The sequence below is a fragment of the Diorhabda sublineata genome, chromosome 10, assembly GCF_026230105.1.
Source record: "Diorhabda sublineata isolate icDioSubl1.1 chromosome 10, icDioSubl1.1, whole genome shotgun sequence".
In the NCBI taxonomy this organism is placed as follows: domain Eukaryota; kingdom Metazoa; phylum Arthropoda; class Insecta; order Coleoptera; family Chrysomelidae; genus Diorhabda; species Diorhabda sublineata.
Genome location: NC_079483.1, coordinates 15,195,497 through 15,211,693, shown reverse-complemented (window position 1 = coordinate 15,211,693; position 16,197 = coordinate 15,195,497). Strand labels below are relative to the sequence as shown.

At 30.1% G+C, this 16,197-nt stretch overlaps 2 protein-coding genes across 5 annotated transcripts; one reads left to right on the top strand and one right to left on the bottom strand.

Annotated features, from left to right (window-relative positions):
- Positions 1 to 56: 56 nt before the first annotated feature.
- Positions 57 to 7,861, bottom strand: LOC130449244 (ras-related protein Ral-a). Of its 2 annotated transcripts, none has more exons than XM_056786931.1 (5): positions 7,699 to 7,861; positions 7,287 to 7,607; positions 5,497 to 5,671; positions 4,631 to 4,730; positions 57 to 316 (listed from the first exon to the last, which is right to left on the bottom strand). In XM_056786931.1, the coding sequence occupies exons 2-5, from the start codon at positions 7,598 to 7,600 to the stop codon at positions 291 to 293; spliced, it is 615 nt and encodes a 204-aa protein (XP_056642909.1). In that variant the 5' UTR covers positions 7,601 to 7,607; positions 7,699 to 7,861; the 3' UTR covers positions 57 to 290. The 2 variants fall into 2 exon arrangements, with proteins under 2 accessions (XP_056642909.1, XP_056642908.1); XM_056786930.1 differs by having other exon boundaries at positions 5,485 to 5,671; positions 7,699 to 7,856.
- On the top strand, positions 7,859 to 14,320 carry LOC130449245 (ras-related protein M-Ras-like). 3 transcript variants are annotated; one of them, XM_056786934.1, is made up of 5 exons: positions 7,859 to 8,230; positions 8,582 to 8,852; positions 8,910 to 9,063; positions 9,548 to 9,710; positions 10,737 to 14,320. In XM_056786934.1, exons 2-5 carry the CDS (start codon positions 8,666 to 8,668, stop codon positions 10,827 to 10,829), a joined length of 597 nt encoding a protein of 198 aa, XP_056642912.1. In that variant the 5' UTR covers positions 7,859 to 8,230; positions 8,582 to 8,665; the 3' UTR covers positions 10,830 to 14,320. The 3 variants fall into 3 exon arrangements, with proteins under 3 accessions (XP_056642912.1, XP_056642911.1, XP_056642910.1); XM_056786933.1 differs by having other exon boundaries at positions 8,066 to 8,226; XM_056786932.1 differs by having other exon boundaries at positions 8,213 to 8,511; positions 10,737 to 14,314.
- The last annotated feature ends 1,877 nt before the right edge of the window (positions 14,321 to 16,197 follow it).

Here is a 16,197-nt window from a genome sequence, read left to right as displayed (position 1 = left end):
TCCAGTTATTCACTGACTGCAGTTAAATCACGTCAAAACTTTTGAAATAAAAATAATTTTTTCAAGTGCTCAAACAAATATAGTACTTTATTTTCATAATCACTGGAAAAAAACACAAAATGAAAATATAAAAATAATAGCGTATTTATTAGTTCTTGCTTTAGTAGTTTTTTGTTAGAAAAGTAACAATCATTTGAATGTAACTTGTTGATCAGAAATTGATTGTACCTTTTCTAATGGCTTCTTCGTTTTACCAATTCCTCAAAGTAGAATAAAATGATCCTAATCCATCATGCACAGTAAAATAAACAACACCCTAAAACAAGAGTCAGATAAATAAAATGTTAGCATAATATACTGACTGGAACAAAGAATTTAAACACTCATATGTGATCATCCGATTTTAAAAGTTTTAGTAGTAAACGACTTAACCAGAAAGCTGGCTCAATAATGTGTTATGAAACCTTATGATTAATTGATCTATGTAGGTTCGGTTCCCATGAGATTGTAATTCATTTCCAGCCATCTCAAAGAACAGCAGAACAGTCTGCGATCAATCAAATGGAGAAAGGTCTGGAAACTTTTTGGCCAGATTAAATGGATGATATGGTAATGAAAGATAACATATTTTCTAGCATTTTTTGCTGGAAAATAGTCTTGCTTGGTGTGAAGATGTGGAACGACAAATAGCTTCTACTACTTCTTGACCGTAGCACTAGGATGACGTGTTGTCTTAAGAGAAAACTTATGGTGATGTACTACCATATATAATAGTAATCCATAATATGATGTGATGTCTGGGGCACACGCCCTTTTCAACTGTGGAATATCGTCTTTTGTCAAGCCTATTTTTTATTATTGCCCATTGGGCATCAGGAAACAAAAGAGAGATTCGTCACTGAAGATGACCTCATTCCATTGCACGTCTCACTGCGTTACCCTCTACACCAAAGCAGATGGTTGTAAGAAGCAATGTAACGAGTAAGACCAAAGATGATATACTATATGTCTACTAATAATACTAAACCGCCTTTATTGGTCTGATATGTGCACACAATACAATTTACAAATTATACAATATACATCCATCATGTAATAAGAATGGCGTTATTTAACATATATGTTATTTTAATCATACTTTTACACTAAAACCACTGATTTAGGTTTATCCAGGTTCTTTTAAACCAATCTACAAGAGCCAAAAGTATCAAACTACGATCTTATTTATTCTGGAATCGTTTTACGATAACCTGAGCCATTGCTCTATAACCGCAATACTCAAGCCGCGCTTAGAGTCATTTCGAACTTACAAAAAAACCTTCATAACAAAATTCACTAATTTCAACATCTGAACTGAATGCTACTAATTGCTAAACCCCTATGCTGATTTCTAAAAATTTAATAATTGTTTAGGTATATGTGACAAGATTCAAAAATTGTTTTATTTGTGTCGAACATATATTATGTGTTCAACTTTTTTTGTCAGTCAATAAAACATAAAAGAAATTTTTTTGTAAAAGCGAACGGAATAAAATAGCGGACTACCACAAAAAGTTTATTTAGCCCAACACAAAATAAACCATACCGTTACTTGGACTGCTATTCCTCTTATACTCCCCAGCAAAAGAAAAGTGACAAACATTACTTGATAAAAACTATAATTGATCTACTAAAAATTAACATCTTACCCTCAAATTGAGAAATTAATTAATTGAATTAAAATGCACTGAAAACTGTTAACTTCATTCAAGGAAAAAAATCTCGAAGAAAACTATTTTGAAAAGAAAAAATAAGTACTTTGTATTAAAAAAAAAATATACTCAAACCAAGAAAAATTTCTCGGTTCGTGATTTTTCCTCTTGACTTGACTGTTTTTACAGTGTATATTCCATAAAAATTTTTTTATAATAACTAATCTGAACCATTTTTTAATGGATTGACTTTACTTTTTTTCCACTCTAAAACTCTGGCATTTCAAAAATTTTGCCCCCCTAGGCCTGGGCCTCACAGGGCTGTGCGTAAATTCAGTCCTTGAAAGCAGTCAAGGGTACAAGATCGTTTTGACGTTAGTTCTTTTATATGTTTTATCACTTTCTCTGGCAAAGTAGCAGTTCATGTAACTGCATGGCCCAAACAAAGAAGCCAACAATTTAAAATACATTACATTTTCCCTACCGACCTTGTAGCTTTTTCTAATTGCATTTATTAATAAACTGAAAAACTTCTTACCCTCTCTTATAAGTATAATAAATGATTGTACAAAAATAGTTATATGTGAAATAAAATCTTTATTCATTTTGCAGTACAAATTTGTGAAAAAAACTAAGCCAAAATATTACATTTTATCATACAATCAGAATTATAGAATGTTAAATATCACTGGTTCAATACGATTTACAAAATCCTACGTTAAATACATAGGCTCGTACAATGGAACATGGCAACCAAATCTTTTATTATGAAAAACTCAAATTAATTATAAATTTTACAACTTTACTTTTTATTTTGGGGTTTTTCAGACATTTTCCACATATCTTTGGCATCTATAATCTTTATTATATTTTTATAAAAATCTCATTTATATCTAACGTTCTTTCATTAACCAAGCTTTGTTCGACATTTGCTTTCTAATCTTTCCACTAGGGCATTTTTTGTTAATTTGGATGAATATAATTTTGTACACTTGGCATTCATTAGATTGAAATTTTCAATAATTTGTTGTTTAACATTTCGCACTTCCTCTCAAATAGTGTCATAAGTTAAAAAAGTAAACTATCAAGTCATTGAACTTAATTCCAACTTTATTTTTCGATTTTCGAATGATAACTCATAAACTGTTCTATAATTAAATCTTAATCATGTTTTACCTAATACACATACTGATCAAAAGTTTTAACATCAAAACAGAGAAAATGCTATCAAAATGTTTTCTTTACCCTGAAATTTAATGACAGTAAAATTTGGTAAATTTACGTTTAAGAAGGTGCCAGTGGAAAAATGACCATAACTCATTAATCCTAATAAAAATCTGTAGCTTGATTTTTACTCAATTAACGGAAAACTATCTGAAATAGAAATAAATCACAGAATATATGATTTTAATAAAACTAAAAATTATGTATCAACTTCTTCGTATAAATATTCGAGAGTTTTATGATGATCCAGTCAAATTTCGACACATTTCAATAATTGCGGGGGACGTAAAATCGGTCAAATCAATTACCTGACCTAAGGTTTCACAAAAGTTATTTTAATTTACTAGTAAAATGCTAAAATGTGTCACAGGTACCTGTGTACAGGAAGCATTTAATATTATCTGTATTCTGTATATGCAATTTTGTTTTTTTATTACTGAAATATTTTCGCACAGAAGTAGGTGGAGTTGGAAGGGAACAAAAAAAAATATTTGCAGGGCATCAGTTCATACCATCCTCAAGAAGAACTGGTTAGGTTAGGTTTCATTCCCATAAGATCTTGAAGTCGATGGAGTGGATTAGTAGATCTCTTTCTCGGGTTTGAGAGGGACAAGAACAGAGACTGAAGCTAAGAAACAGCACCAAACGGAATTGTCAGTGGGTTCACTAATACAGACTAGAAGAAACTTGCCGAGTTTACATCTACAAATATTACATCCCACATTTCTCAGGCAAAATTTACCACACCAAAAGGTAATCTACTGGCTATCTGGCCGAATTTACCACACCAAAAGGTCATCGTCCTTCTAGCCGACCAAATTTATTACACCAAAAGGTCATTTACCTCCTATCTGACCGAATTCACCACACCAAAAGATCATCTACTTGCTATCTGGCCGAATTTACCACAACTAAAGGGCATCTATCTGTTATCTGGCCGAATTTACACCACCCAATATTTGTTCACATAAAAATTTACACAGCAGCAATTAACATAATATAATACATAAAACACATATACAACAGCGTGCAAAGCATATAGTTTTAATAATCGATAAATCAGCCTTTCCTTATTTATATATTTCGTACCATAATAAATTGCTTGTAATATAGCAAAGTTAATTTAATAAGCTACAAAATTTGGCAAAGCTACATATAAAATTGCCTATACAAAATGTATTTCCCCAAAAGATATGAAATAAGAGCACAAGGCTTCCCTTTTATTAAATACCTATATATAACAAATAGAGGACATTTTTTGACAAGTTTTAAAACTAAAATTGATGAGCTACCTCTAGTTCCTTAGCATTTCATACTCAAATCAGGTATATTTGTATTAACTTTCTGATCATACTCAATTCATTTTGTTTTCAGTTATGAAAAATTTACTCACACATTTTAGTTCTCCAACTTGCCCAGTAAACCCCACCAAATAAATTACTTTTTAATTCTAGATAGAAATATTTGACAAAAACATATTTCTTTAACACAAAGTGATTTAATAAATATTTCGTCCAACCAAAATAATTTATCGAACAAAATCACTGAGATTTTGAAATCTTACAAACTAAGACTGTCGTTGGGACTACCAAAATGGAAACTTTCAAATTATAAGTGGATTATCTGGTCATCCCTAACGCGTTGCTTCTTAAATATTACACAAAAAGCAATTAAACAAACACATATTTATACATATTAAAGAATACTGCATATACGTTTCTTTTTCTTGCTGTTTTTGTCCTTTCCTCTGCCGTTGTTGGTTTTGTTTTCTTCAGTTTTTCTTTCCCTGATTTCTCGCATTAGATCGTAGAACACCTAAAACGTTTAATACAGTAATCAATTAATATTAATAAAAATTGAATCTTTGGCATCTAATTAATAACAAAATTTCCTCTATTATTTTTATCCAAGTCGCCTAAAGTCACAAAATTATTGGCCCAAATTACCCCATACAGTGAGAGAAATTTGATATTATTGTATACTCATGCAGTATCGGATTTATTGTAGTAGCAACAAAATTAATTTCTCGGCAACTAATATGTAATGGTGGTATAATTGACAAGTATGACTATAAAAAATGAAAACAAGTCAACTGATGGTATAATTGTCAAGTGTGACTATAAAAAACTAAAACAAGTACAAGAAACTATGTCAACTGCTGGTATAATAGTCAAGTATGAATATAAAGAATTAAAACAAGTACAAAAAAGTATATCAATTTTTTTCAATGACCATTTCACTAGCTATTCCAATAATAAACACTGTTTCTATGAAATAGTACACCCCCTGCTTATTCGGTCTACTTATTTTAATAAATCAAAATATAATTATTCATTGTATTAGATATTAGATTCCCAGGTATTAATGACTTGAATTGATAATTTACTTGATAACTTTTATAATTTCAAGTGTTACTAATCAGCTATTATTAGATGTGTGAATCAGAACCAGATAATGAAGGTGGTTAAAATTTTACAAGTGAGAAATTATGAACTTTCGACTTCCTCTAATAGTACAGCAAATAAATGTTTATGCTTGAAAAAATTTATGTACAAATTGAAATACGAACATTTTTACTGACCTTGTCCACATGTTCCCGCGTTTTAGCTGATGTTTCAACATACGGAACTCCCCATTGTTTGGCTCTGTCAGTGGCCTCTTGTATAGAAACTTTTCTTTTATCTTCCAAATCACACTTGTTACCAACTAGAAGAAATGGAATGGTTTCATCATTTTTCACCCTAAGTATTTGCTCCCTAAAAATAGCAAATAATTAGTATACTGGGACTTGAGTCAAAAATTCGGGAGTGGGTAGATGACGTGAAAATAATGTGACATAAAAAAAATTCTCATATGTTATAGGCCTTTAAAATTGCGAAATCAGAGCTTATATTCAAGTTAATTTTCTAAATTATACATTATGATGGATGGATGATTATGTATGACCATATACCAATACCCTGTTTATAATAAGAATCGTCAAGTTCTTAAAAATAGCGATTAACTGCCGACATCACCTCTTCACTTACAGACAACCAAATTCAAGATTTGAAGAGCAATATGTTGACAAAAGTAGTAAGCCCAGAAAATGTGCAGTAAATTGGATGAGCTTAGAAGAATATCAATGGACCTAGCATTTGTTAGAGAATTGGTGCAAGGTTTAATTCTGTGGCCGGCTACTAGTCCTGATTTAAAGCCCATTGAAAATGTATAGGGGTGGTGGGCAAAAAAAATTATAAAAGGAATTTTCGTCCCATAAAAATATTTGTTGGAATTAAATTCACTCTATGCCAAGATTAGAAAAAGTGATTGAAAAGAATGGAACTCTAATTAAATACTAAAAAATTTTTTCCCCTATTCAATTATTTGTTGTCAAATACTTTTATTCTTCGATCTAGTGTTTTATCACCATTATAAGTATTACTTCTGTATTTTCAAGTTTTATTATGAATTTTTTAAAAGTGATTTACTTTTGATGCGGCCTGTACTATAACAGGTCATGGGACGTTATCTTAATCCTTCCAGTATAGGAGACGGATCTTTCTGCCAAATCATTGCCGAGGTCTTTACTGATATCAAAGCAACTGAAGTCGCAGTTCTGGTATGCACCAAATGGCCATATCAACTAAAGCTTTTCTAGGTCAATTCAGAATGATGGAGAAAAAAGAGTATTTGTTGTTATAGATAGAACGCAAAAAAATTTTTAGTTTAGTGAGTGATGGCCTTATAGTAGTCTCCAGAAAAAAGAAATTCTCAGGCATCCCTTGTAAGGAACAAATGAGTTTGAATAGTAAGGATTTACCAGAGTCAGCTGGACTGAAAGAGTTAATAATTATGGTATATAGAAAATTTTTTGCAAATACTTACCTGATAACTTAATATTAGTAACCATCGCAACAAATGTCAAGTAAATTTACACAGCTAAGAAATTGCAATGCAATCTGTTCTAACATTTGAATGCTATTTCAGTGAACAGAAGTGTACATGAAGTATCTCTAATAGACCTTAATCAGGGAGTATTGAAAAGAGTAGTACAGTACAGGATTTTGTCTTGACAAAACTTAAATTGCATCTTCTAAACATCAGTTTTCACAATTAAAGACATGAAAGGAAAATCATTTTAAGTACTAAATTGAGGAAACAGTAGTAAAAAGATCAAGTTAGTGTTGTGAACAATATAAATAGTTTATATCATACAGCTCATATTGAAATTTCTTAATCTTGGTGGTGAAATGTCTTAAATTCAAAATAATGTTATCGAATCATTAAACTTCCATTTTTAATATTATGATAGAGAATTGCATTTATCTGTTGTAAGATAATAATAAGTCCTTATGAGTAGATATCTGAGGAAGAGAAGTAAATGCTCACCTGAATTCTTGAGTCGCTTGAAAGCTTTCATCTTCTGTTATTGAAAAGATGCACAAAAATCCTTCTCCGCTCCTAAAATAGTTATCCCTAATAGCAGCATAATCCTCCTGACCAGCTGTATCAAGAATATCAATTTGAACGTCTTCTCCATCTAAAAGTATCTTTTTTCTGTAAGAATCTGCCTTTGTTGGTTCATAATCCTCTACAAATTCATCATACATAAATTGTAATGTGAGGGCTGATTTGCCAACTCCACCACTGCCTACCATTATTACCTTGTGTAAGGCAGGTTGTACTGTAGTTTTTTTAGCCATTTTTGTACTAAAAATCCAATAAAATGTATAAAAAATAGGCGTGCCGTGTTTACTCTTATACCTACCCTATGGTTATTGACCTTTTTAAAAGTACTCACCTATTCAATATACGATTTATCCAAAATATAATATTTATATTCCGTGTAAAGCGCTATTAATCGCTAAATATCAGATCATACTACGAACTAGTATTTAATTCAAAACAAACTGATTAATTTTTTTTATTTAAACTCCCACTTTCTTCTGATCCAAGAGAACACTCAATTATCAGTCCTACTTCACACGCTACAAGTTGAGTCATCAAGTCAGTGGCGTTCAATTATATGTATAAATATAAAAAAAATGGAAACAGTGCTATATTTGGAAAATCATAATATTCTGATAAATACATAGACTCAAAATAGGAAAATTACTTTCTTTTGTATCAAAATTTGTTTATGAATCCGATTAGTGCCCTCTTGGTGTATATTGAAAAACTAAAAATACATAATTTTATTTTAGAGTGAATGAGAAGAAAACACTTTCCGGCTCAAGGTCATTGAGCTCTAGTTGATTTCATTAATTTTAGTTTAATTTTAAAACAAGGAACAATTTCAGTTTAACTGTTGTTCCACATTTGATTATGAGTAGGTAATTATATAGTAACTATTATTTGAAACGTTTAGACACCTGTTAAATTTTACGTTTTATTATTGATTGTTTAAAATCGATAATTTTTATTTTTATAGGTGTATACACATTACATTCCTACGCTTAAATATTTTCGATTGTCATTTCTTAAAATAAATTTGTTCATTATTTAATGGTGGTTAAAGAGATGTTTTCTCAAGATTGTTATTTTTTATTTATTATGATAGTATTCCAGTCATTTTTACACTCTGTGAAATAGTCTATACACTTAGATTAGATAGGTAAATAAACCAATAAAATATGTACTATTATAATTATTAATTTCGTAGGTAATCAATGATTTCCTTTCAGATTAGGCAGATGAATTCCCTTATTGTTTGAAAATAGTAAATCACAATAGGTAGCAGAAGTAGAAAATTCAGTGCCAGAGGAGCTATGACTCGACCACCAAATGAAAATTTACCAACAGTCAAATTAGTAGTTGTTGGAGATGGAGGAGTCGGTAAAAGTGCCATTACCATTCAATTTTTCCAAAAATTATTTGTTACTGATTATGATCCTACTATAGAAGACAGTTATTTACAACATGTAGAAGTAGATGGACAATGGTGTATGCTAGATGGTAAGTTATTGTGAAATGTTCATGTATATAGAAGTGTTTTAAATCTCGAATTTTCAGTTCTTGATACAGCTGGTCAAGAAGAATTCAGTGCCATGAGAGAACAGTACATGCGGAAAGGGGATGGATTTTTATTGGTATATTCGGTAACTGATAAAAATAGTTATGAAAATATTATAAATTTTCATACTCAGATATTACGTGTCAAAGATAGGTGAGTTTTAACGTGGTTCTATTTTGTTTATTGATCAAATGTGTGTAAATTTTTATTTATAATATTCAGATGTAACTTGAGACGTAATTAATACAAGAAATATTGACTTACAGTAGACCCCAGTAAATCTGATAAACATTTTGCCTCAAGGAGAACCCTAACCTCCCAAACCGCGTTCAAGTCAAACCATTGTGCTAGGTGAGACTTCGCCCCATAAGTCTGTCTTTAGCTAAGGGCCTGAGTAATATGGAAGCTGCTACATTAGGGAAAGGGAAAACTGAACTAAGCAATAAACAAAACGAAATTCTATTATTTTATAGAAAAAATACCTTTTGCCACTTTTTGATATGTTTATTACTAAAATTCTTGTTTACCCTCCCTAGTTGGAGTGGGTCTTGTCCTCATTTCTTATCACAGGTGTTCTTTATGTTGTGTTTTTTTTATTATTACAAATTAGACCAAATAGAAATTATGTTGTTTTCAGGGACACATATCCAATGTTACTTGTGGCAAACAAAGTAGATCTTGTACATTTACGTAAAGTGACTGAAGAGCAAGGACGGGATTTGGCTCATAAATTAGGGATTCCGTACATTGAAACTAGCGCAAAAGATCCACCGTTGAATATAGACGCAACTTTTCATGAGGTAAATTTTAGTTTTAGTCAGAATTGCTAGAAATAGAGAGATTGTGTTCGTTAGAGTTGGCCCTGATATAGGATTTGTTCCTCTGCAGGGCTGGGGTTGTGGTGAATTGGTTTGTGATTGTACTGTCTAGGCTAGAAAAAAGAAGAAAAAATAGACGACCAAGTGGCTCAAAGAAGACAAAAAGAGAGCTCCAGCATAAGTTAAAACGGTTCTCCTCAGTTTGGGAATATATTTTATTATTTTGTTGTTTTTTTTTTGGATATTTTTAGTGGTAAACCGGGAAATTGGGGAGCGGGCTTGTTCAGCTGCGACTGTATGATTTCCTATCGTCGACCATTTGGCTGGTTAACCGGTTCACCAGGCTACAGGAAAACTGCAGAAAAACTGCAACAACGACGATGTTGGAATTGCAATAAACACATTAATTCTAAATTAGTTTATAGACACTCTTAATGTCATTTGTATAACCCTTATCTATTGTTTTGATTTCCTTAATTTTTATTGTCTTCAAGGTTTCTCTAAAAATTTCACAAGATAATGTGTGAGACATTCTATATGTATACATACTCAACGATATAAAAAGTATTACATCTGGAAGGAATTATTAGATTTTATGTTTTAACAACTTAGAGAACTGTGATGACAATATCAACATATTTCATCCATTTTTTTCTTAAGAAAACTGATTACAAACGTCCACTAGTACATATATTATTAGTTACTCCATACCCAATGTCTGAAAAATTTCATATCATAACCACATTGAAAATTTGACAGGGGTACGATTTTGGCCTATCAAGATGTTGTTTTATCTATAACAAATTTGCTTGTTATGTTAACAGCACTGTATTTGCTGTAGAAAGTAAAACATAAAGAAGACCAACTGATTAAGCGAATCATAAACTCAAAAAATTGATAATTTTTTTTCAGAATACTTTTTCAATTAAATCACTTTTCATAAATTATTCCTTCTGGATGTAACACTTCTAATGTTACTGAGTTTGGTTGAAATATTATATTTTGTAGGTAGTGAGAATTATACGAAATCAACCCCAAAACGAGAACGAAAGACGAAAAAAGAAAAAACTACAAAAATTGGGCAAGTGCATATTGTTATAAGTATATATCTGTTGACTTTTTTAGAGCTTTTATTATGATTATTTTAAGGCATATGCATACAGCTTAGATGTTATATAAAGTGTTCAATGTTGTATATGTTGTACCTGTATTAGTTTTTTGTGATTGACAGGCAGTATGTTTGCTCATTTTCGTTTCTTTTTTTTTCAATTCTGGATTTTACATGTGTATAACACTATGAGAAAAGAATATAATCCAATTTTTTTGCTAGTTCCATTAGGCTAGTTTTGGAATAAATAACAATTGTTAATTGGGTTCAGTTTTCAGAGTTTTCCCGAAAAAAATCCATTATAAAATTTTGGAATGAATAACTTAATCAATTAAAAAATTGGGATCACTTCATGACTTGAAAGAAATTTAATGTAAAGCCGTTCCTTCATTGGCAGTCTGTTCCGTATGCATACACCGACGCTATGTTATCAAATGATATTCGGATTGGTCTGTGGGATTCACCAGAGTGAGTAGCTGCGGAATATTTAAAATTTTTTCGCATTTTTTGTATGAAATAATATCTCTAGGTTCTGAAGTGTTAAAATTGGTGCTAGAGATTGAAAAACACACGTGTCTGTATACTTACACACTACCTGAATATTCATGTAAGAACTTTATCGAGAAAGCTTGGGTAGAGGTCATTCTGTGCATAGAGTGAAAATATTCATCATCACAAATACGCCACGGTTGAAATTATTTTCAATGTAAGGATGTCTCCGAAAGTGTTTTCGTTTTCTTCTCAATCGCAAATAAACAAACATCGTTATAACTTCATCATCGTTGTTGGAGAACATGTTGCTTTCACGGTGAAAGCAGTACACCAAACATTTTATTCAAATTCATACATATATCATAGGGAGATTTTTTTACGGATTCCTACTATATTATTTAATGTTACTCTTATAATCTTTGTGAGTATCAAAAACTACTTGCTTAGGCTATAACCAATTAGCTGGCAACCATATTTTAGATATAATTTCTGATTTATGTTAGTACTTGACTTTGAGCCATCTGCTCAAACTATCTATAAAATAGGTCGTTTGAGGGATAGTTAGGTTGTTTGATTGGTTAGGTTATTCTTCTTTCCTGTGTAAGTTGTCCTTTTCTTATAAAAGTATACAGTCATTGAATATTCTGGATCTTTTCTGATTGTTTACAAAAGGAGGAGGAATGTTGATAGATGAATTTTTTGGAAAAACTTTTATGTTTTGGTCAAATATTGTAAAAGAGTGTATTATAATATTATCAAATCAATTTAAGAAATGCTTAGTAAATTTTCATTCAGTTATAATATTTTGCAATTCATCTCTTTCGAAGTTCCAATTTTTGTTTTTCAAATAGGTCCCTGTTTGATGATTTTAAAAGTACTATGATATTTGTTAAACTTTTATAATTATCAAATAGTTTTTTAACTCTAGATCTAAAGAATAAAAATGAATATGTATGTAAGGACCCAATTGGCAAAAAAACAAATATTATTAGGTATATTTTACACTTCGAAGTTGTTATATATTTCTTAGCAAAATTTGCTCAAATTTTTATATTTTTGGAATAAACACCGGTTTAACACTTATGCGTCTTTCCATGATCATAATTTTGTTAAAATATTTTGTGATCCAATGAAGGTGTTTCTAAATAAGAAAATACTTACATGATATAATGATTATAATTGAAGCAGAAGTTTTAAAAATAAAAACAACCCTCAAAACAAACACAGTAAAAACTTTTCAACAAAAGAAAATAACCAGACTTATAGAAACATAGAAACTTCTTCTATATAGTTGAAGTAACACAGAAAAGTCTTTCTTAAGTATCTCGATGGCTGGATGGTTAGCGTAACAAAAGTTATTAACAAAATTATGATTCTGGAAAATAAATCAACTCAAAAGTTTTTTTATATACACTAGTAGTTATTTATAACCTATTTATTTTTATTTAATCCTTGTCATACTTGATCATAGTTATTATGAGAAATATTTCTCTTCGATGGCTTCATACAAAGTGGTCCAGAATCATGAAAAAAAATACTGTTAATGTTTCTCATTTGTTCTTGATACTGTCACAATTGACAGCTGATATATGTCAAGTTTTATGTATGTGTGTCTTAGATAAAAATCAATGTATCTGGTTACAATGTAGTACCCATTATTCTGCTTATGTATTGAGCATTACTTTCAATAAAAAGATTGTTAAATAAATGTTACTGTTTATTTTAATAGCAGTGACCATATATATTTTTAATATTCGTAATTTTAAATAAGATACACCTACATAGTTGAGTTTTCGAAAAAAGAAATGCACTTATTTTTGGACATAATTCAACTCAATTCTGGATTACATTGTATATCTTTTTGCGATCTCTTTCGATAATTGTTTTTGTAACATTTAGTTTTCAATTGATGTGTTCACTTTTTGAAGAAATAAAAAAAAAACGATGTAGATTAGTAAATGTTTTATACGTACAATAGATAATAAGTATTTTACATTCTTAAAATATTGTATACCTAGAGCCAGTAAACTTTTTTTATATATCCCTTGATATAAATACCTCATTTTCAAATTTAGTTTTATATCTACATCAACAACTATTTCATTTGTGACATATGTACAGCTTAAGCTTATTTTATAGTTTATTGACTATAATTTTCAACAATTTGATTATAACCGAACAGTATCTTCAAGTTTGTGTAGTTTCTTAAAAATTCTCAAATTTAATAAGAAAGTGAATCAACAAGATGAAATCAAACTGCGGTATCGTTTCCATGCACACAATTATTTTTATGTTAAAAAGCATGATTAGTAATATATTTTCATCTTTCGGATCTGTCCAGCTAACAAATATTAAAATAGGACACATCAGGTAATAAGACCAAAGATTTCTCTAGTTTTTGAATCCATTTTAAAAAAAATCTCATCTTGTATTAGGAGGTCTCTACAAGGTTGGAACATTGCTTAATATTTAAACTGGTTTAAATTAATGTATTTTCATTCAAAGAATCAACTTACCTAAAATTGTCTCGTTAACCCTTTCAGTGAGTTAAATAACTCAATTCAAAATATAAAAAATATTTAAACTACCTTCAATATTTTTGAATCTTCAATAATTTTTTTCTGTATAAATATTGATCAAAGATTAAAAAAATATATATAAACTATCCAAAACAATATTTTTCTCAAACCATGTAAGTACCCTATTTTAAAAATGTTAAATTTTAATAAATAGCTGGTGGTTTAGATATGAGATAAATAAAAAATGTTTCTGGCTAATGTTGGGTAGTTGTTTGTTTATAAAAGAGCACATACTAGAAAAATTTATATTTAGATCATTATCCAAGGCCTAAGTTATTGTATTTGGTCTAATTTTGATTTATTGACAATACTAAAGCGGCCGTATTTCAACGAATATTATTTATATTTATTATTTTTATTTTTTACAACTGTTACATTGTAAAAAAATATGTTAATATATGTTCAAATTATTAGTGTTTTTTTATCCTCTAATATTATAATTTAATCGTAATGATAATAAATGGAAGTAAAGAGAAAAACTGAGGGATATAAGTGACTTTACGTCAAATGTAATAGAAAATAGAACATTTTCACATGTATTTTCAAAATTTTGTAGTTTTTTTTTCTACAATTTATTCCTAACTGAAGTGGTTTACAAATGGTAAAAAGAATATTGAAAATCTTCAGCTTAAAACTTTCCACTTTCCAAATTTTATATGAGGCATAAAAATAGTTATTTATTATACAGGGAGCTTCAAAAAAGGCGATCCCATCTCTAGGACATATAGAAAACTGAAAAATATTTAGCATTTTCTCTGAATTTGCTATAGAAATCTGTTATTCATTGATAGTTATGACGTTGAGTCAATAATAATTACATTACTGAAACCTTGTTATTTGTTAAATTAGATATTGTTAATGAAGATGTACTCAAATTTTCAATACACTGACATGTTATTAACCTTAGGCGAGTGTTTAGGAAACTCTATTGCAGCCTTATACAGAAAAGTTTCCTTGAAGAAACTTACCAAATAAAAATTCGGCGATTTTAAAAACGAATGTAAAAATCTTAATGTTATTCTGAATATTTCAAAACTTTCTACAATATACATTAAACCTTAATTTGTCATGCGATGCGGAATTTATTAATAGGTAAGGAAGTCAATTGCTCGCATGGCCTTAGTTACTTGGTTACTTTGAGGCTAGCTACATTTGATCTCTAGGGGGAGTAGCTGTTGAGAATATAAACTCGCATTATGTGATCCTTTTATTCACTGAGCAGCGACATCATTATTTGAGTATAAGATACTCACATAACTGAGTGGCAAGTTCACTTCGATGTAAATGGAAAGCAGCTAAATACTACACTTCAGTTCATTGAAATAACATGTAAATCTTGGGACAGATTTTTGTAAATTTTTTACTCATATACATTTACTTGACGTTTGTTACCATGTTTACCAATATTGAAAGAGTTTCAAAAGGAAGAGGAAGGAATGGACCAGACATCGCCGATTGAGGGTGAGTTGAGATTTTCATAATTTTAATTGTACTTGAAACTTTAAAACGCGTTTTTCTCAAAACTGTGTTTTTCAAACTCTCCATCGTATCTCAAAAACGGCTTGACCGAATGACTTGAAATTTATAGGGAACACTCAACACATGTAAACGCATGAAATGAACTATTATCAATAGAAAATTTCCAAAATTTCTATTTTTTTATAGCAAAAAACAAAAAAAAAACGCAAAATTTGCAACTTTTATTTCAAATTTTTACCAAAAGCTCAATTTTTTGTATATTCATTTGATAATAGGCCATTCCGTGCATTTAGGTTTACATATTAGAACGCCGTTTTTTTTATTTCAGATAAGCCGATCAACCGGAATCGTGGAGGAAGTGTGAGCTCATTTTTTCGAGGCGGGGGTGTTCAGAACGCTGTAACTCAAGTTCTACACAATTTTTTAGCTTAAAATTTATATTTATACTGTCGTAATATATGATAATAAACTTAAAGCTCTATATATTTACAAAAAAAATCATTATAGCATTAACCCTTTCAGTTCAGCCGTATCCTGACTATTCAAACCTATTTGTTCGTTACAAGGTATGCTTGAGAATTGGAGCGAAGTCCCTTTTTTATTTTTAAGACTAAAGCGCAGTAAATCCATCACTCACTATTACTAGAAAACCTCATTCTGAATCGACATAGTACAGCTGGAGTTTGATTTATCGACAACAACAATATTGTAAACTAGAGTTCTAACTTGCACCAATTCTCCAACAAACGACAGGTCCATCAATCGCTGGACTTATTACTTCCGTCAACTTATCGTTCTTCAACGCGAATAC

Excerpts from the sequence above, each read along its gene's own strand:
- LOC130449244 (XM_056786930.1), bottom strand. The coding sequence starts at position 7,600 with ATGGCTAAAAAAACTACAGTACAACCTGCCTTACACAAGGTAATAATG. Across the intron at positions 5,672-7,286 it reads CAAGCGACTCAAGAATTCAG|GGAGCAAATACTTAGGGTGA; the intron begins GTGAGCATTTAC and ends TGCTATTTTTAG. Across the intron at positions 4,731-5,484 it reads TGGACAAGGTCAGTAAAAAT|GTGTTCTACGATCTAATGCG; the intron begins GTTCGTATTTCA and ends TAAACGTTTTAG.
- LOC130449245 (XM_056786934.1), top strand. The coding sequence starts at position 8,666 with ATGACTCGACCACCAAATGAAAATTTACCAACAGTCAAATTAGTAGTT. Across the intron at positions 8,853-8,909 it reads ACAATGGTGTATGCTAGATG|TTCTTGATACAGCTGGTCAA; the intron begins GTAAGTTATTGT and ends TCGAATTTTCAG. Across the intron at positions 9,711-10,736 it reads TAGACGCAACTTTTCATGAG|GTAGTGAGAATTATACGAAA; the intron begins GTAAATTTTAGT and ends TATATTTTGTAG.